The 21352-nt window shown below is 43.9% G+C and overlaps 1 protein-coding gene across 1 annotated transcript in view; it reads left to right on the forward strand.

Moving 5' to 3' along the window:
• Positions 1-21352, forward strand: part of LOC311104336 (nucleoside diphosphate kinase-like) — a 45740-nt gene that overhangs the window by 15162 nt on the left and 9226 nt on the right. Inside the window, exons 2-3 of the mRNA XM_084146149.1 lie at positions 11594-11724; positions 14208-14309. Coding sequence (XP_084002275.1) covers positions 11594-11724; positions 14208-14309 — 233 coding nt within the window. The remainder of the gene's footprint in view (positions 1-11593; positions 11725-14207; positions 14310-21352) is intronic.

Here is a 21352-nt window from a genome sequence, read left to right on the forward strand (position 1 = left end):
GTAAATAGGCATTTAATGTCATAGATTTAGCCTGTGGTAATTTGTGGAATAGACACCGGCTGGAATGCAGTTTTAACCAATCAGCATTCAGGATTAGAACCACCCGTTGTATAATCTAAGATAACTCAAGAAATCTGTTATTAATTTGGAAGCCTTAAAGGCGTCTGCATGCTTCCCATCCAAAACAGTTCAGAACAGTTTGTGCATATATTATGACCATATTTTGTGACGTTTTTGTTCATTTTGGTCTTCGGCAAGGGTTTTTCGGCTGTTCGTGCACACAACATGTTGTCTCGAGACTACGCCCCTTCGTCTGTGATTGGTCAACAGTAGGGATTTTTCAATTACTTCATTTAACGAGAGACAAATACTTTTCACGCACATTTTTCCACTTGAGAAATACTGCACCAAACATCTTAGTCTCCTCTACAAAAACATCAAAATTAATTACATATTTCTTGAGTTATCGTAGATTTATTCGGACAATTGAGAGGTAGTGTATACTGGCTTCAGCGTCTCAAGATGGAGAAACAGTACTATTGCCGCTTTCTTCTTTCAAGCGAAGGTCTTTTAAGGGAGTATGCGAGCGCACTCATTGGGTTCGCCGAGCCGAGTTCCGAACTGAAGCTTGCAGAAGGCTTAAGTGAAGGAGTAATGATTTTGGTGGCAAGGGGGACAAAGTGAATTAATTAAGTTTTTGGTGACAATCAGATTTGAAATCAGCATATTTTTGCGTTATGGTTTGCAAACAAAGTACTAGGGTAGTGAATTTATGCTTTATAAATTAACATAATGCAATGTTTCAACCTACGCGACACCAATGAGGGCCAGCCTGCTTTCTGATAGAGAATGCAGTTATGAGTGCAAAATCGGTCACCCTTGATTGAACAGTGTGCACTCTGGTAAACAGCATCCAAGGGCTTCAATGAAGTGGCAGCTGCATTCATGTAGATAATGGCGTCATAGTTTATGACCGGTAGGAACGTCAACTGAATGATCTTCTTTCTACAATTAAGCGAGAGGCACAATCTATTTCTATAGAAGAAGCCCAGTTTTACTCTGAGATTCTTAGTTGACTAATCTACAGTCTGTGTGTTTGAAAAGTCAATTTATCGTTGATCCAAATGCCCAGGTATTTATAGGAAGGGACAAGATCAATTTGGGCTCCACTTAAAGACTCACTCCAGCTATTTTTGAACTTTTCCTGTTGAAATAAAATATCCTACATATAAATACAGTAATGAGTCAAATACACTACACGGCCAAAAGTACACTACCGGTCAAAAGTTTTAGAACACCTACTCATTCAAGATTTTTTTTTCTTTATTTTTACTATTTTCTACATTGTAGAATAATTGTTAAGACAACAAAACTATGAAATAACACATATGGAATCATGTAGTAACCAAAAAATCAAATAGCCACCCTTTGCCTTGATGACAGCTTTGCACACTCTTGGCATTCTCTCAACCAGCTTCATGAGGTAGTCAATTAACAGGTGTGCCTTCTTAAAAGTTAATTTGTGGAATTTCTTTCCTTCTTAATGCGTTTGAGCCAATCAGTTGTGTTGTGACAAGGTAGGGGGGGTATACAGAAGCGCTATGATGAAACTGGCTCTCATGAGGACTGCCACAGGAATGGAAAATTGTCCTTTGGTCTGGAGTCCAAATTTGAGATTTTTGGTTTCAACCGCCGTGTCTTTGTGAGACGCAGTGTGGGTGAACGGATGATCTCCACATGTGTATTTCCCACCGTAAAGCATGGAGGAGGTGTTATAGTGTAAGGTTGCTTTGCTGGTGATACTGTCTGTGATTTATTTAGAATTCAAGGCACACTTAACCAGCATGGCTACCACAGCATTCTGCAGCGACACGCCATCCCATCTGGTTTGGGCTTAGTGGGACTATCATTTGTTTTTCAGCAGGACAATGATCCAACACACCTCCAGGCTGAGTAAGGGCTATTTGACCAAGAAGGAGAGTGAAGGAGTGCTGCATCAGATGACCTGGCCTCCACAATCACCCAACCTCAACCCAATTGAAATGGTTTGGGATGAGTTGAACCGCAGAGTGAAGGAAAGGCAGCCAACAAGTGCTCAGCATATGTGGGAACTCCTTCAAGACTGTTGGAAAAGCATTCCAAGTGAAGCTGGTTGAGAGAATGCCAAGAGTGTGCAAAGCTGTCATCAAGGCAAAGGGTGGCTACTTTGAAGAATCTCAAATAAAAAATATATATTTTGATTAATTTGTTTAACACTTTTTTGGTTACTACATGATTTCATTTGTGTTATTTCTTAATTTTGATGTATTCACTATTATTCTACAATGTAGAAAATAGTAAAAATAAAGAAAAACCCTGGAATGAGTATGTGTCCAAACTTTTGACTGGTACTGTACATACATACACACAGTGCCTTAGGAAAGTACTCAAACCCCTTGACTTTTTCCACATTTTGTTACGTTACAGCCTTATTCTAAAATTGATTAAATAAAATAAATTCCTCAGCAATCTACACACAATACCCCATAATGACAAAGCGAAGTTTACTCAGTACCTTGTTGAAGCACCTTTGGCACCGATTACAGCCTTGAGTCTTCTTGGGAATGACGCTACAAGCTTGGCACACCCGTATTTGGGGAGTTACTCCCATTCTTCTCTGCAGATCCTCTCAAGCTCTGTCAGGTTGGATGGTGAGAGTTGCTACACAGCTATTTTCAGGTCTCTCCAGAGATGTTCAATCGGGTTTAAGTCCGGGCTCTGGCTGGGCCACTCAAGGACATTCAGAGACTTGTCGCGAAGCCACTCCTGCGTTGTCCTGGCTGAGTGCTTAGGGTCGTTGTCCTGTTGGAAGATGAACCATCACGCCAGTCTGAGGTCCTGAGCACTCTGGAGCAGGTTTTCATCAAGGATCTCTCTGTACTTCGCTCCGTTCATCTTTCCCTCGATCCTGACTAGTCTCCCAGTCTCTGCTGCTGAAAAACATCCCCACAGCATGGTGCTGCCACCACCATGCTTCACCGTAGGGATGGTGCCATGCTTCCTCCAGATGTGACGCTTAGCATTCAGGCCAAAGAGTTCAATCTTGGTTTCATCAGACCAGAGAATCTCGTTTCTCATGGTCTGAGTCCTTTAGGTGCCTTTTGGCAAACTCCAAGGTGGGCTGTCCATTGTCTTTTACTGAAGAGTGGCTTCCGTCTGGCCACTCTACCATAAAGGCCTGATTGGTGGAGTGCTGCAGAGATGGTTGTCCTTCTGGAAGGTTCTCCCATCTCAGTGCTGCATCAGATGACCTGGCCTTGACAATCAATCAAATTGAGATGGTTTGGGATGAGTCGAACCGCAGAGTGAAGGACAAGAAGCCAACAAGTGCACAGCATATGTGGTAACTCCTTCAAGATTGTTGGAAAAGCATTCCAGGTGAAGTTAGTTGAGAGAATGCCAAAAGTGTGCAAAGCTGTCATCAAGGCAAAGGGTGGCTATTTGAAGAATCTCAAATATAAAATATATTTTGATTTGTTTAACACTTTTTTGGTTACATGATTTCATATGTGGTATTTCATAGTTTTGATGTCTTCACTATTATTCTACAATGTAGAAAATAGTCAAAATAAAGAAAAACCCTTGAATGAGTAGGTGTTCTAAAGCTTTTGACCGGTAGTGTATGTGGAGACCTGCTCCACATCTCATTACAAAATCATGGGCATTAATATGGAGTTGGTCTATAACAGCCTACACTCTTTTGGGAAGGCTTTCCACTAGATATTGGAACATTGCTACGAGGACTTACTTCCATTCAGCCACAAGCATTAGTGAGGTCGGGCACTGATGTTGGGCGATTAGGCCTGGCTCGCAGTCGGTGTTCCAATTCATCGTAAAGGTGTTCGATGGGGTTGAGGTCTGGGCTCTGTGTAGGCCAGTCAAGTTCTTCCACACCGATCTCGACAAACTATTTCTGTATTGACCTCGCTTTGTGCACAGGGGCATTGTCATGCTGAAACAGGAAAGGGCCTTCCCAAACTGTTGGCACAAAGTTGGAAGCACAGAATCGTCTAGAATGTCATTGTATGCTGTAGTGTTAAGATTTCCCTTCACTGGAACTAAGGGGCCTAGCCCAAAACATGAACAACAGCCCCAGACCATTATTCCTCATCCATTAAACGTTACACTTGGCACTATGCATTGGGGCAGGTAGCGTTCTCCTGGCATCTTCCAAACCTAGATTAGTCTGTTGGACTGCCAGATGCTGAAGCATGATTCATCACTCCAGAGAACGCGTCTCATTTTTTACATTTACATTTTAGTCATTTAGCAGACGCTCTTATCCAGAGCGACTTACAGGAGCAATTAGGGTTAAGTGCCTTGCTTAAGGGCACATCGACAGATTTTTCACCTAGTCGGCTCGGGGATTAGAACCAGCGACCTTTCGGTTACTGGCACAACGCTCTTACCCACTAAGCTACCTGCCGTCTCCACTGCTCCGGAGTCCAATGGCGGCAAGCTTTACAACACTCCAGCCGACGCTTGGCATTGTGCATGGCGATCTTAGGCTTGTGTGCGGCCATAGAAACCCATTTCATAAGGCTCCCGACGAACAGTTCTTGTGCTGACGTTGCTTTCAGAGGCAGTTTGGAACTCGGTAGTGAGTGTTGCAACCGAGGACAGACGATTTTTACGCTCCACATGCTTCAGCACTCGGCAATCCCGTTCTGTGAGCTTGTGTGGCCTACCACTTCGTGGCTGAGCCATTGTTGCTCCTAGACGTTTCCACTTCACAATAAAAGCACTTAGTTTACCGGGGCAGGTATAGCAGGGCAGAAATTTGATGAACTGACATGTTGGAAAGGTGGCATCCTATGACGGTGCCACGTTGAAAGTCACTGAGCTCTTCAGTACGGGCCATTCTACTGCCAATGTTTGTCTATGGAGATTGCATGGCTGTGTGCTCGATTTTATACACCTGTCAGTAATGGGTGTGGTTGAAATAGCTGAATCAACTAATTTGTCCACATACTTCGCTTCCGCATTGTCTCCGTGCTGCTGTGCTGCTGTGCTGTTTGTTGCTACTTGGCTACCTGCCAAACTATTCACGTTTTACTTTTAATAAACGTTTAATCAATCTCTGTGTTCAACAAATTTACCAACTTTTTAGTTTTGTCCTCACTCATCTTTTTTCGTTAAACTTTTTCACCCCGGACGTTTATCCCGAGACAGAAGAGTCATTTTCCTGTGCGTTTTAGCTGCCAACTTTACGTTATTTTCCTTTTTTCCATCGCAACTTTTTTCCCTTATTCAACTTTTTCACTCCGGACGCTTTATCTGGACATGGTTCATCAACATCTTCAACAGCCGAAGCTAAGTAGTAACATTAACATGATGTCTTCTAATTGCAGTCGCTGTACTCATAATATACAGGAGAATTCTCGCCTTACGGCGAGAATAGCTGTGCTACAAGCCCAGCTTCAGACGCAATCGTTAGGCAAGGGTAATATCAGTGTAGGAAAGGAAGAAACAGCGTCTGTGCCACCAGTAAGTACAGACAGTAACGTTAGTATAAATCCCCCCGCACAGTCCCCGCAGCCGGACAACTTTCTCATGGCTTCTGGAGGGAAATACTGTTGGAATGCTCAACCGGTGTCGCTCATTCAGCCGACAGAAACCTTCAACCGGTTTTCCCCATTATGTAGCGAGTCGGAGTCTGAGTCTTCTCTAGTCTCTACTCCTCCCGTTACGGGGTCTGAGACTCCGAAGGCTCCCACCATTAGCTCTGACAAATTGAAAACCCTAGTCATTGGCGACTCCATTACCCGCAGTATTAGACTTAAAACGAATCACCCAGCGATCATACACTGTTTACCAGGGGGCAGGGCTACCGACGTTAAGGCTAATCTAAAGATGGTGCTGGCTAAAGCTAAAACTGGCGAGTGTAGAGAGTATAGAGATATTGTTATCCACGTCGGCACCAACGATGTTAGGATGAAACAGTCAGAGGTCACCAAGTGCAACATAGCTTCAGCGTGTAAATCAGCTAGAAAGATGTGTCGGCATCGAGTAATTGTCTCTGGCCCCCTCCCAGTTAGGGGAAGTGACGAGCTCTACAGCAGAGTCTCAGCACTTAATCGCTGGTTGAAAACTGTTTTCTGCCCCTCCCAAAAGATAACATTTGTGGATAATTGGCCCTCTTTCTGGGACTCACCCACAAACAGGACCAAGCCTGACCTGCTGAGGAGTGACGGACTCCATCCTAGCTGGAGGGGTGCTCTCCTCTTATCTACCAACATAGATAGGGCTCTAACTCCTCTAGCCCCACAGTGAAATAGGGTGCAGGCCAGGCAGCAGGCTGTTAGCCAACCTGCCAGCTTAGTGGAGTCTGCCAATAGCACAGTCAGTGTAGTCAGCTCAGCCATACCCATTGAGACTGTGTCTGTGCCTCGACCTAGGTTGGGCAAAACTAAACATGGCGGTGTTCACCCTAGCAATCCTATTAGGATAAAGACCTCCTCCATTCCTGCCATTATTGAAAGAGATCGTGATACCTCACATCTCAAAATAGGGTTACTTAATGTTAGATCCCTCACTTCAAAGGCAGTCATAGTCAATGAACTAATCACTGATCATAATCTTGATGTGATTGGCCTGACTGAAACATGGCTTAAGCCTGATGAATTTGCTGTGTTAAATGAGGCCTCACCTCCTGGTTACACTAGTGACCATATTCCCCGTGCATCCCGCAAAGGCGGAGGTGTTGCTAACATTTACGATAGCAAATTTCAATTTACAAAAAAAAAAATGGCGTTTTCATCTTTTGAGCTTCTAGTCATGAAATCTATGCAGCCTACTCAATCACTTTTTATAGCTACTGTTTACAGGCCTCCTGGGCCATATACAGCGTTCCTCTCTGAGTTTCCTGAATTCCTATCAGACCTTGTAGTCATAGCAGATCATATTCTAATTTTTGGTGATTTTAATATTCACATGGAGAAGTCCACAGACCCACTCCAAAAGTCTTTCGGAGCCATTATCGACTCAGTGGGTTTTGTCCAACATGTCTCTGGACCTACTCACTGCCACAGTCATACTCTGGACCTAGTTTTGTCCCATGGAATAAATGTTGTAGATCTTAATGTTTTTCCACAAAATCCTGGACTATCGGACCACCATTTTATTACGTTTGCAATCGCAACAAATAATCTGCTCAGACCCCAACCAAGGAGCATCAAAAGTCGTGCTATAAATTCTCAGACAACACAAAAATTCATTGATGCCCTTCCAGACTCCTTCTGCCTACCCAAGGACGTCAGAGGACAAAAATCAGTTAACCACTTAACTGAGGAACTCAATTTAACCTTGCGCAATACCCTAGATGCAGTTGCACCCCTAAAAACGAAAAACATTTGTCATAAGAAACTAGCTCCCTGGTATACAGAAAATACCCGAGCTTTGAAGCAAGCTTCCAGGAAATTGGAACGGAAATGGCGCCACACCAAACTGGAAGTCTTCCGACTAGCTTGGAAAGACAGTACCGTGCAGTACCGAAGAGCCCTCACTGCTGCTTGATCATCCTACTTTTCCAACTTAATCGAGGAAAATAAGAACAATCCAAAATTTCTTTTTGATACTGTTGCAAAGCTAACTAAAAAGCAGCATTCCCCAAGAGAGGATGGCTTTCACTTCAGCAGTGATAAATTCATGAACTTCTTTGAGGAAAAGATCATGACCATTAGAAAGCAAATTACGGACTCCTCTTTGAATCTGCGTATTCCTCCAGGGCTTAGCTGTCCTGGATCTGCACAGCTCTGCGAGGGCCTGGGATCGGGAGAGACACTTAAGTGTTTTAGTACTATATCTCTTGACACAATGATGAAAATAATCATGGCCTCTAAACCTTCAAGCTGCATACTGGATCCTATTCCTACTAAACTGCTGAAGGAGCTGCTTCCTGTGCTTGGCCCTCCTATGTTGAACATAATAAACAGCTCTCTATCCACCGGATGTGTACCAAACTCACTAAAAGTGGCAGTGATAAAGCCTCTCTTGAAAAAGCCAAACCTTGACCCGGAAAATATAAAAAACTATCGGCCTATATCGAATCTTCCATTCCTCTCAAAAATTTTAGAAAAAGCTGTTGCGCAGCAACTCACTGCCTTTCTGAAGACAAACAATGTATACGAAATGCTTCAGTCTGGTTTTAGACCCCATCATAGCACTGAGACTGCACTTGTGAAGGTGGTAAATGACCTTTTAATGGCGTCAGACCGAGGCTCTGCATCTGTCCTCGTGCTACTAGACCTTAGTGCTGCCTTTGACACCATCGATCACCACATTCTTTTGGAGAGACTGGAAACCCAAATTGGTCTACACGGACAAGTTCTGGCCTGGTTTAGATCCTACCTGTCGGAAAGATATCAGTTTGTCTCTGTGAATGGTCTGTCCTCCGACAAATCAACTGTACATTTCGGTGTTCCTCAAGGTTCCGTTTTAGGACCACTATTGTTTTCACTATATATTTTACCTCTTGGGGATGTTATTCGAAAACATAATGTTAACTTTCACTGCTATGCGGATGACACACAGCTGTACATTTCAATGAAGCATGGTGAAGCCCCAAAATTGCCCTCGCTAGAAGCCTGTGTTTCAGACATAAGGAAGTGGATGGCTGAAAACTTTTTACTTTTAAACTCGGACAAAACAGAGATGCTTGTTCTAGGTCCCAAGAAACAAAGAGATCTTCTGTTAAATCTGACAATTCATCTTGATGGTTGTAAAGTCGTCTCAAATAAAACTGTGAAGGACCTAGGCGTTACTCTTGACCCTGATCTCTCTTTTGACGAACATATCAAGACTGTTTCAAGGACAGCTTTTTTCCATCTACGTAACATTGCAAAAATCAGAAATGTTCTGTCCAAAAATGATGCAGAAAAATTAATCCATGCATTTGTTACTTCTAGGTTAGACTACTGCAATGCTCTATTTTCCGGCTACCCGGATAAAGCACTAAATAAACTTCAGTTAGTGCTAAATACGGCTGCTAGAATCCTGACTAGAACCAAGAAATTTGATCATATTACTCCAGTGCTAGCTTCCCTACACTGGCTTCCTGTTAAGGCAAGGGCTGATTTCAAGGTTTTACTGTTAACCTATAAAGCGTTACATGGGCTTGCTCCTACCTATCTTTCCGAGTTGGTCCTGCCGTACATACCAATACGTACGCTACGGTCACAAGACGCAGGCCTCCTAATTGTCCCTAGAATTTCTAAGCAAACAGCGGGAGGCAGGGCTTTCTCCTATACATCTCCATTTTTATGGAACAGTCTGCCTACCCATGTGAGAGACGCAGACTCGGTCTCAACCTTTAAGTCTTTACTGAAGACTTATCTCTTCAGTAGGTCATATGATTGAGTGTAGTCTGGCCCAGGAGTGTGAAGGTGAACGGAAAGGCTGGAGCAACGAACAGCCCTTGCTGTCTCTGCCAGGCCGGTTCCCCTCTCCACTGGGGTTCTCTGCCTCTAACCCTGTTGCAGGGGCTGAGTCACTGGCTTGCTGGTGCTCTTTCATGCCGTCCCTGGGAGGGGTGCGTCACTTGAGTGGGTTGAGTTACTGACGTGATCTTCCTGTCTGGGTTGGCGCCCCCCCCTTGGTTTGTGCTGTGGTGGAGACCTCTGTGGGCTATACTCGGCCTTGTCTCAGGATTGTAAGTTGGTGGTTGGGGATATCCCTCTAGTGGTGCGGGGGCTGTGCTTTGGCGGAGTGGGTGGGGTTATATCCTTCCTGTTTGGCCCTGTCCGGGGGTTTCTTCGGATGGGGCCACAGTGTCTCCGGACCGCTCCTGTCTCAGCCTCCAGTATTTATGCTGCAGTAGTTTATGTGTCGGGGGGCTGGGGTTAGTTGGTTATACCTGGAGTACTTCTCCTGTCTTATCCAGTGTCCTGTGTGAATTTAAGTATGCTCTCTCTAATTCTCTCGTTCTCTCTTTCTCTCTGAGAACCTGAGCCCTAGGACCATACGTCAGGACTACCGGGCATGATGACACCTTGCTGTCCCCAGTCCGCCTGGCCTTGCTGCTATTCCAGTTTCAACTGTTCTGCCTGCGGCTACGAAACCCCTACCTGTCCCAGACCTGCTGTTTTCAACTCTTAATGATCGGCTATGAAAAGCCAACTGAGAGACCTGAGCCCTAGGACCATACGTCGGGACTACCGGCCGTGGTGACTCCTTGCTGTCCCCAGTCCGCCTGGCCTTGCTGCTATTCCAGTTTAAACTGTTCTGCCTGCGGTTATGGAACCCCTACCTGTCCCAGACCTGCTGTTTTCAACTCTTAATGATCGGCTATGAAAAGCCAACTGAGATTTATTCCTGATTATTATTTGACCATGCTTGTCACTTATGAACATTTTTGAACATCTTGGCATGGTTCTGTTATAATCTCCACCCGGCACAGCCAGAAGAGGACTGGCCACCCCTCATAGCCTGGTTCCTCTCTAGGTTTCTTCCTAGGTTTTCGCCTTTCTAGGGAGTTTTTCCTAGCCACCGTGCTTCTACACCTGCATTACTAGCTGTTTGGGGTTTTAGGCTGGGTTTCTGTACAGCACTTCGAGATATTAGCTGATGTAAGAAGGGCTATATAAAATAAAATTGATTGATTGATTGACTTTTGGCCATGCAGTGTATATTTTTGTTTTGAGCAAAATAGTGTTCTTAGACACAACTGCAAACTTCAAGGAGTAGGTCTGATGGTGCTCTCTGATGTCATCGGCCTCCCCCATTGCTTGTGAAAACAATAGAGGAGCAATAGAGAACACTTGTGCCATTTCATGAGGATACCTGTAAATCAGGTGACAATTGAGGTGAAAAGGAGACCGGAGTAGGACTTTAATTATATGCACCTTTTCACCTCATTTATCAACTGATTTACTTAACAAAAGGCACATCTCAATAGGTGGTCCAGGTAAGACATGACATAGCACAAGTGGAGGGGTTGCCTTACCTCTTTTCCTCTTTTGTCCTCTATTGTTCCCGCATGCAAGGGGGGAGGCCGATGACCACATCAGACCATCAGACCAAACCTTGAATAGCGTCTCCTTGAAGTTTGCAGTTGTGTCTAAAAAAACACTATTTTGCTCTAAACATATATTTGTTTTACCCTTAAGCGTGTGTACATTACAGATGCAAAAGAAAACCATTGTATTGAGCCCATTTCAGCCATTACCGGAGTGTTTGATAGGTCATTGCAAACGTTTCCGCAGTCGTAACGTTAACGGCGAAAAAGGAATGGCACAAGCAAGAGTAGGAAAGAGTCGAAAGGGTGAAATGAAAGCAATCAATCCAGTGAGATTTAAGTAACAGGTGGATTTTGCACCCCTCAAAACACATGAAATTGATGTCTGAAAAGGAGAAATCCACAGGTGGTATGCCCGTTGCTAAAAGTTTAAGGGGCGGTGTCCCAGAGGCAGATTAAGCCTGGTCCTGGACTAAAAAGAAAGTTAAATTGAGAATATCCATTGAAAGTGCTTTTTAGTCTAGGACTAGGCTTAATCTGTGTCCAGGACTGCCCCTCAGAGCATATGTGTACGAGAGTTATTCTTCTTTCCGTGTATAGGGATCCCTGGTGTGAGAGAACGTACTCTTATTGCAGTGAAACCAGATGGGGTCCAGCGCCGCCTTGTGGGACAGATAATGCAACGCTTTGAGCAGAGATGCTTCAAACTGGTGGGCATGAAGATGCTGCAGGTGAGCCAATTTCAAATGAACCCCAAAGCCCCTGCCTCCTAGGAATTTGTGTAGATCTGAAAGGATTGGATAGGTATAAGTAGTATGATAATAAGCGATATGATAGTAGATTCAACTTTCCCTCTGATACGACAATTGGAACTTGGATGGTGCTTGTTCATTCAGTATTCACACCCCTTGACTTTTTCCACATTTTGTCGTTACAGCCTGAATACAATATAGGAAATTATGTTTTTAGAAATTTTCACAAATTAATAAAAAATGAAATTGCTGGAGTCAATATGTATTCAACCCCTTTGTTATGGCAAGCCTAAAAACGTTCAGGAGTAAAAATGTGCTTAACAAGTCACATAAGTTGCATGGACTCACGCTGTGTGCAATAATAATGTTTTTGAATGACTACCTCATCTCTGTACCCCTGTTACGAACCCTGTGGCTTTAAAAGTCTGGGGTGGATGGAAAAGAGACCCGTAACATAACTCATGCAAATTAGAATATTGACAAGGAACAGTGAGAACAAAATACGCCGACAACCATATGCTACCGTCAAACACAAAATGTTTATTATAAACACACGGTAAACGGTTTGGGGAAAAGGGGCTGAGCTGGACCCAAGGATGAAACAAAGTCAAAAACCCCTAAACTGATCTTGCCTGCCTCAAGAACCGCTAAGCTTACTGCTAACCATACAAAAATACAGTGGGTGGTCTGCTCAGATCTAACTAGTGTGTTTAGACAAGGTTTTCCTAAGGGTAGTGTATGCCCAAGGGCGACTTGCTAAAACACCCTTTTCCCAGGCACAAACATATGGATGGACTTAACAGCAAACGAGTGAGTACACAAAAACAAGACACCACAGTATACATACTCACAAAGAAAAAAAGAGTCTCTGGTCAGAAAACACAACTGACTTGCTTTTTAAAACCAGGGGATGTGTGATGTGATATGGTAATGAATAACCAGAATGACCACCAATCAGGAAAACAAGGGACACCTGTGATTAGGGCAGAAGGAGAGGAAAAACAAATATACATACAGGATACCTGTATCCTAACAACCCCACACATACAATTATCTGTAAGGTCGCTCAGTCGAGCAGTGAGGTTTTCCAATGCCTCACAAAGAAGGGCACCTATTGTTAGATAGGTAAAAAAAATAGAAGTAGTCATGGAATATCCCTGTGAAGTTATTAATTACATATTTTACATTTTAGTAGACACTCTTATCCAGAGCAACTTACAGTTAGTGAATACATTATTTTATATTTTTTTCATACTGGAATCGAACCCACAACTCTGGCGTTGCAAATGCCATGCTCTACCAACTGAGCTACCTCCCTGCCGGCCATTCCCTCCCCCAATTGCGCGCCGCCCCATGGGTCTCCCGGTCGCGGCCGGCCGGCTACAACAGAGCCTGGATTTGAACCAGGATCTCTAGTGGCACAGCTAGCACTGCGATGCAGTGCCTTAGACCACTGCGCCACTCAGGAGAAGTAACTTTAGATAGTGTATCAATATACCCAGTGACTACAAAGATACCGCCGTCTTTTCTAACTCAGTTGCCGGAGAGGAAGCAAACTGCTCAGGGATTTCACCATGAGACTAATGGTGACTTTAAAACAGTTACAGAATGTAATGGCTGTGATAGGAGAAAACTGAGGATGGATCAACAACATTGTAGTTACTCCACAATACTAACCTAATTGACAGAGTGAAAAGAAGGAAGCCTGTACACAATAAACATCTTCCAAAACATGCATCCTGTTTGCAACAAGGCACTAAAGTAATACTGCAAAAAATGTGGCAAAGCAATTAACTTTTTGTCTTAAATACAAAAGCGTTATGTTTGGGGCAAACACATCACTGAGTACCACTCTTCATATTTTCAAGCATGGTGGTGGGTATGGGTATGCTTGTCATCAGCAAGGACTAGGGAGCTAAGCACAGGCAAAATCCTAGAGGAAAATCTGGTTCAGTCTGCTTTCCAACAGACACTGGGAGATGAATTCACCTTTCAGCAGGACAATAACCTAAAACACAAGGCGAAATATACAGTTGCTTACCAAGCAGACAGTGAATGTTCCTGAGTGGCCGAGTTAGAGTTTTGACTTAAATCTCCTTGGAAATCTATGAAAATGGTCGTCTAGCAATGATCAACAACCAATTTGACAGAGCTTGAATGGGCGAATGTTGCACAATCCAGGTGTGGAAAACTCTTAGAGACTTACCCAGAAAGACTAACAGCTGTAATCGCAGCAAAAGGTGCTTCTACAAACTATTGACTCAGGGGTGTGTCTAAAATGTCTAAAAACATATTTTCACTTTATGGGGTATTGTGTAGATTTTCTATTTTGAATGGAGGCTGTAACACAACAAAATGTGGAATAAGTCAAGGGGTATGAATACTTTATGAAGGCACTGTAAATACCAGACTGTAAAATAAAAGTTAACCCAATGTTGGCTTTCTTTCTTTCTTTCTTTTAGGCACCAGAGGAGCTGCTCTCTCAGCACTACCAGGAGTTAAGGATGAAGCCCTTTTACCCCAGTCTCCTGCACTACATGACCTCTGGTCCCATAGTTGTTATGGTGAGGGTTCCTGCCTCTGTCTAGCCTGGTAATCCAAACTTGAATTGCTCAGTTTCTTTGTTTTCTCACTTCACTGATCAGTATAGATAGACGGGCACCTGGAAGGTCTAGAAAATAACCGCTACAATCAGCTGTTAACACCCAGTACCTTGATCAATGGTAGTGGGTGGACCATTTCAGATTGTCAGTGATGTGTATGATCTGAGACCAGTAACCATCCATTTGCCAGTTCAGTTAACTTTTTCACCGCCTAGCAAGAGACTTGAAGCACCTCTCTATCATCTCCTCTGGGCTACCTACTGTACCATTATTCAATTAGGGGGGAATTCAGACCCGAGTTACACAAGCGTAAATTGAACTTTATTCCGTTTTTATGCACTTTTCTCTCTATGCGTATTCTGACCTTAAAATTAGGCACAAGGTAACGCATGTGCCAGCTACCTATTCATTTGTGGTGGAGATCAGAGAAATGAAGGTGTGTCTACAGATTTGCCGTATTCTGACCTTGACGTAATTCCCTCATAATTCCACCACCTTTTCGCACGAGGAAACCTGTCGGTTCCAGTGGTGAAATAACATATTTTTCCCTGATAGAAATAACACCATTCTCCATGCACTGTAATTTACAAATTGATAAGCTGTTGATAAGAGCTAGGTAAATGAGTAATCTGTTTGGATGAGGGGATTGTAAATATAAATTACAATAGTTTTAGATATATTTGACTTTATGATCGCTGGAGACATGTGAAACCAATCATATGGCAGAAAACTGAAGTATATTAACATATCTACTTTACCACATTGAAGTGCTGTTCCGTTATGCAGAATTTTTATTGTATGGCCTTGCGGGGCAGACGCAGCCTGGATCATGTGATGACGATTTAAACTTTGGGCACTCTCAAATGTTTTAATTTCTATCATGTTAAATATTAGCCACTATCAATATTGACCATCAGAAGGCCTAATAACCACACATACTGTATTTAATTGCCAATTTACTGTTAGTTCCCTTCAGTTGGTATAGTCTACATTTTGTATCATTCCATTTAATTACATTGTTTAGTTTACCTTCATTTGCTTTCTCTGTAAACGCCATCAAGGCCGTTGCTGAGGATAACTAGTAACAGTTGATGATAATATTGAATGTAATTCAATCATTAAAGTGTCCGGCTTACTAGGTTCGGTTTGCTCTAGCAGAACTCGTTTAGGCGACACGAACGGTTGGAAAATGAGAAAAAAGCGGCAATATTACTGTTTATCCCTCTTGAGACGCTGTAGCAACAAATAGCCAACTTCCTCAAAATTGTCAGAATTAATCTAAGATGAATCAAGAAATGTGTAATCAATGTTAACGTTTTTGCAGAGGAGGTTTTAGTCATGCAATTTTACATACAGTGGGGAAAAAAAGTATTTAGTCAGCCACCAATTGTGCAAGTTCTCCCACTTAAAAAGATGAGAGAGGCCTGTAATCTTCATCATAGGTACACGTCAACTATGACAGACAAAATGAGAAATAAAATTCCAGAAAATCACATTGTAGGATTTTGAATGAATTTATTTGCAAATTATGGTGGAAAATAAGTATTTGGTCAATAACAAAAGTTTCTCAATACTTTGTTATATACCCTTTGTTGGCAATGACACAGGTCAAACGTTTTCTGTAAGTCTTCACAAGGTTTTCACACACTGTTGCTGGTATTTTGGACCATTCCTCCATGCAGATCTCCTCTAGAGCAGTGATGTTTTGGGGCTCTCGCTGGGCAACACGTACTTTCAACTCCCTCCAAAGATTTTCTATGGGGTTGAGATCTGGAGACTGGCTAGGCCACTCCAGGACCTTGAAATGCTTCTTACGAAGCCACTCCTTTGTTGCCCGGGCGGTGTGTTTGGGATCATTGTCATGCTGAAAGACCCAGCCACGTTTCATCTTCAATGCCCTTGCTGATGGAAGGAGGTTTTCACTCAAAATCTCACGATACATGGCCCCATTCATTCTTTCCTTTACACGGATCAGTCATCCTGGTCCCTTTGCAGAAAAACAGCCCCAAAGCATGATGTTTCCACCCCCATGCTTCACAGTAGGTATGGTGTTCTTTGGATGCAACTCACCATTCTTTGTCCTCCAAACACGACGAGTTGAGTTTTTACCAAAAAGTTCTATTTTGGTTTCATCTGACCATATGACATTCTCCCAATCCTCTTCTGGATCATCCAAATGCACTCTAGCAAACTTCAGACGGGCCTGGACATGCAGGGGGACACGTCTGGCACTGCAGGATTTGAGTCCCTGGCGGCGTAGTGTGTTACTGATGGTAGGCTTTGTTACTTTGGTCCCAGCTCTCTGCAGGTCATTCACTAGGTCCCCCCGTGTGGTTCTGGGATTTTTGCTCACCGTTCTTGTGATCATTTTGACCCCACGGGGTGAGATCTTGCATAGAGCCCCAGATCGAGGGAGATTATCAGTGGTCTTGTATGTCTTCCATTTCCTAATAATTGCTCCCACAGTTGATTTCTTCAAACCAAGCTGCTTACCTATTGCAGATTCAGTCTTCCCAGCCTGGTGCAGGTCTACAATTTTGTTTCTGGTGTCCTTTGACAGCTCTTTGGTCTTGGCCATAGTGGCGTTTGGAGTGTGACTGTTTGAGGTTGTGGACAGGTGTCTTTTATACTGATAACAAGTTCAAACAGGTGCCATTAATACAGGTAACGAGTGGAGGACAGAGGAGCCTCTTAAAGAAGAAGTTACAGGTCTGTGAGAGCCAGAAATCTTGCTTGTTTGTAGGTGACCAAATACTTATTTTCCACCATAATTTGCAAATAAATTCATTAAAAATCCTACAATGTGATTTTCTGGATTTTTTTTCTCCTCAATTTGTCTGTCATAGTTGACGTGTACCTCTGATGAAAATTACAGGCCTCTAACCATTTTGATTCCAAGATGGCGAAGTAGTGCAGTCCTGTTTCTGTCGTGTGTCTGTAAATAGCCTGTAAATACCCTGTTTTTTTTGTATTTTTCGTACATGTTTCCCTATCAGACTTTTCATCCTTCTACAAAATATACTTTCCTGCAACCCGCCTCACTCAATGTGGAACGGATTCTATTGTTGACTTACTTTTGTCTAGAATCTAGAATCTCCAGTTGAAACTAGCTAGCCAGTTTCAGCTAACTAGCTACTTGCTATTAGCCACAGCTAGCGGTGTTTCACTCAGAACATTGGATTTTTTTCCGCGGGATTAATTTTAATCACTGGACATTGATCACCTGATATTCGGCCAGTCTGCACAGCGCGTTATCGACCCAGAACATATCAGTTTTTCCGCCGGAATCACTGAATCACTGGACCTTTAACTCCGGATTCATCGCTACCAGCTGGCTACAACAAAACGGACGCTGTGGTCTGGCTAATCATCCTGAGCTAGGCCCATCTCCCGGCTATCTACCTCTTTGTCAACCGGACGGGACCACCTAGTGTTGACACGGAGCCCCGCCGATCCTACACGACTGGTCTGCCGACGAAATCGTCTGATGTGGTTACGACGTTAACCACGAAGATTCCATCCATCTGCTAGCCCCTGGCCCGCTAGCACACGCTATCCGTGGCCTCTTACTCACTAAACTGAACTAGCTACTGAACTAGCTACTTGCTATTAGCCACAGCTAGCGGTGTTTCACTCAGAACATTGGATTCTTTTCCGCGGGATTAATTTTAATCACTGGACATTGATCACCGGATATTCGGCCAGTCTGCACAGCGCGTTATCGACCCAGAACATATCAGTTTTTCCGCCGGAATCACTGAATCACTGGACCTTTAACTCCGGATTCATCGCTACCAGCTGGCTACAACAAAACGGACGCTGTGGTCTGGCTAATCATCCTGAGCTAGGCCCATCTCCCGGCTATCTACCTCTTTGTCAACCGGACGGGACCACCTAGTGTTGACACGAAGCCCCGCCGATCCTACACGACTGGTCTGCCGACGAAATCGTCTGATGTGGTTACGACGTTAACCACGAAGATTCCATCCATCTGCTAGCCCTTACTAGCCCCTGCTAACCCTCTTACTCACTAGCGCTTCACCACCGGACCTTATGATAACTCAGCTATACAGCTGATATCTGCTGGACTGTTCCTTTTTACGGTACTACATCCTGTTTATGTTTAGCCTCAGCCCAAACATGGTTAGTTTATTGTTGTTTCGGTTATTTCTAATTGTACTATATCACTGTAGACCCCCCAGCCTAGCTAAACCTGCCTTAGATAGCTATTTTGTCCCTCCCCCCATACACTCAGAGACCGACTCAATTGATGCCTCTAGAGATACTATCTCTTTCATTGTTACCCAACGCTTAGGTTTACCTCCACTTTACTCATATCCTTCCATATCCTTGTCTGTACATAATGCCCTGAATCTTTTCTATAACACCCGGAAATCTGCCCCCTTTATTCTATGTACCCAACGCACTAGAAGACCAGTTCTTAAAGCCTTTAGCCGTATCCTTATTCTAGTCCTCCTCTGTTCCTCTGGTGATGTAGAGGCTAACCCAGGCCCTGCAGCCCTCAGTATCACTCCTACTCCCCAGGCGCTATCATTTGATGACTTCTGTAATCGCAAAAGTCTTGGTTTCTTGCACATAAATATCAGAAGTCTACTTCCTAAGTTTGAGTTATTCACTGCGTTAGCACACTCTGCCAACCCTGATGTTCTAGCAGTGTCTGAATCCTGGCTCAGGAAGGCCACCAAAAATTCTGAAATTTCCATCCCCAACTATAACATTTTCCGTCTAGATAGAACTGCCAAAGGGGGTGGAGTTGCAATCTACTGTAGAGATAGCCTGCAGAGCTCTATCATACTATCCAGGTCTGTGCCCAAACAGTTTGAGCTTCTACTTCTAAAAATCCACCTTTCCAGAAATAAGTCTCTCACTGTTGCCGCTTGCTACAGACCCCCCTCAGCCCCCAGCTGTGCCCTGGACACCATATGTGAATTGATTGCCCCCCATTTATCCTCAGAGTTTGTACTGCTTGGTGACCTAAATTGGGATATGCTTAATACCCCAGCCATCCTACAATCCAAGCTAGATGCCCTCAACCTCACGCAAATTATCAACGAACCTACCAGGTACAACCCTAAATCCGTAAACATGGGTACCCTCATAGATATCATCCTGACTAACACACCCTCTAAATACACCTCAGCTGTCTTCAACCAGGATCTCAGCGATCACTGCCTTATTGCCTGCGTCCGTAACGGGTCCGCGGTCAAACGACCACCCCTCATCACTGTCAAACGCTCCCTAAAACACTTTAGCGAGGAGGCCTTCCTAATTGACCTGGCCCAGGTATCCTGGATGGATATAGATCTCATTCCGTCAGTAGAGGATGCCTGGTTGTTCCTTAAAAGTAATTTCCTCTCAATCTTAAATAAACATGCCCCATTCAAAAAATACAGAACTAAGAACCGATATAGCCCCTGGTTCTCCTCAGACTTGACTGCCCTTGACCAGCACAAAAACATCCTGTGGCGTACAGCATTAGCATCAAATAGCCCCCGCGATATGCAACTTTTCAGGGAAGTTAGGAACCAATATACACAAGCAGTCAGGAAAGCAAAGGCTAACTTTTTCAAACAGAAATTTGCTTCCTGTAGCACTAACTCCAAAAAGTTTTGGGACACTGTAAAGTCCATGGAGAATAAGAGCACTTCCTCCCAGCTGCCCACTGCACTGAGGCTAGGAAACACTATCACCACCGATAAATCTACAATAATCGAGAATTTCAACAAGCATTTTGCTACAGCTGGCCATGCTTTCCATCTGGCTACCACTAACCCGGCCACCAACTCTGCACCCTCTGCTGCAACTTGCCCATGCCCCCCCCGCTTCTCCTTCACACAAATTCAGACAGCTGATGTTTTGAAAGCGCTGCAAAATCTGGACCCCTACAAATCAGCTGGGCTAGACAATCTGGACCCTTTCTTTCTAAAACTAGCCGCCGAAATTGTCGCAACCCCTATTACTAGTCTGTTCAACCTCTCTTTCATAACGTCTGAGATCCCCAGAGATTGGAAAGCTGCCGCGGTCATCCCCCTCTTCAAAGGGGGTGACACTCTAGATCCAAACTGCTACAGACCTATATCCATTCAGCCCTGCCTTTCGAAAGTATTCGAAAGCCAAGTTAACAAACAGATCATCGACCATTTCGAATACCACCGTACCTTCTCCGCTATGCAATCCGGTTTCCGAGCTGGTCACGGGTGCACTTCAGCCTCGCTCAAGGTCCTAAACGATATTATAACCGCGATTGATAATAGACAGTACTGTGCAGCCGTCTTCATCGACCTGGCCAAGGCTTTCGACTCTGTCAACCACCGCATTCTTATTGGCAGACTAAATAGCCTTGGTTTCTCAAATGACTGCCTCGCCTGGTTCACCAACTACTTCTCAGATAGAGTTCAGTGTGTCAAATCGTAGGGCCTGTTGTCTGGACCTATGGCAGTCTCTATGGGGGTGCCACAGGGTTCAATTCTTGGGCCGACACTTTTCTCCGTGTATATCAATGATGTCGCTCTTGCTGCTGGTGACTCTCAGATCCACCTCTACGCAGACGACACCATTTTGTATACATCTGGCCCTTCATTGGACACTGTGTTAACAAACCTCCAAACGAGCTTCAATGCCATACAACAATCCTTCAGTAGCCTTCAACTGCTCTTAAACACTAGTAAAACTAAATGCATGCTTTTCAATCGAACGCTGCTAGCACCCGCCCACCCGACTAGAATCACCACTCTCGACGGGTCTGACCTAGAGTATGTGGACAACTACAAATATCTAGGTGTCTGGTTAGACTGTAAACTCAACTTCCAGACTCACATAAAGAATCTCCAATCCAAAGTTAAATCTAGAATCGGCTTCCTATTTCGCAACAAAGCCTCCTTCACTCATGCTGCCAAACATGCCCTCGTAAAACTGACTATCCTACCGATCCTTGACTTCGGCGATGTCATTTACAAAATAGCCTCCAACACTCTACTCAGCAA

Source organism: Coregonus lavaretus, assembly GCF_964263955.1.
Source record: "Coregonus lavaretus genome assembly, chromosome: 28".
In the NCBI taxonomy this organism is placed as follows: domain Eukaryota; kingdom Metazoa; phylum Chordata; class Actinopteri; order Salmoniformes; family Salmonidae; genus Coregonus; species Coregonus lavaretus.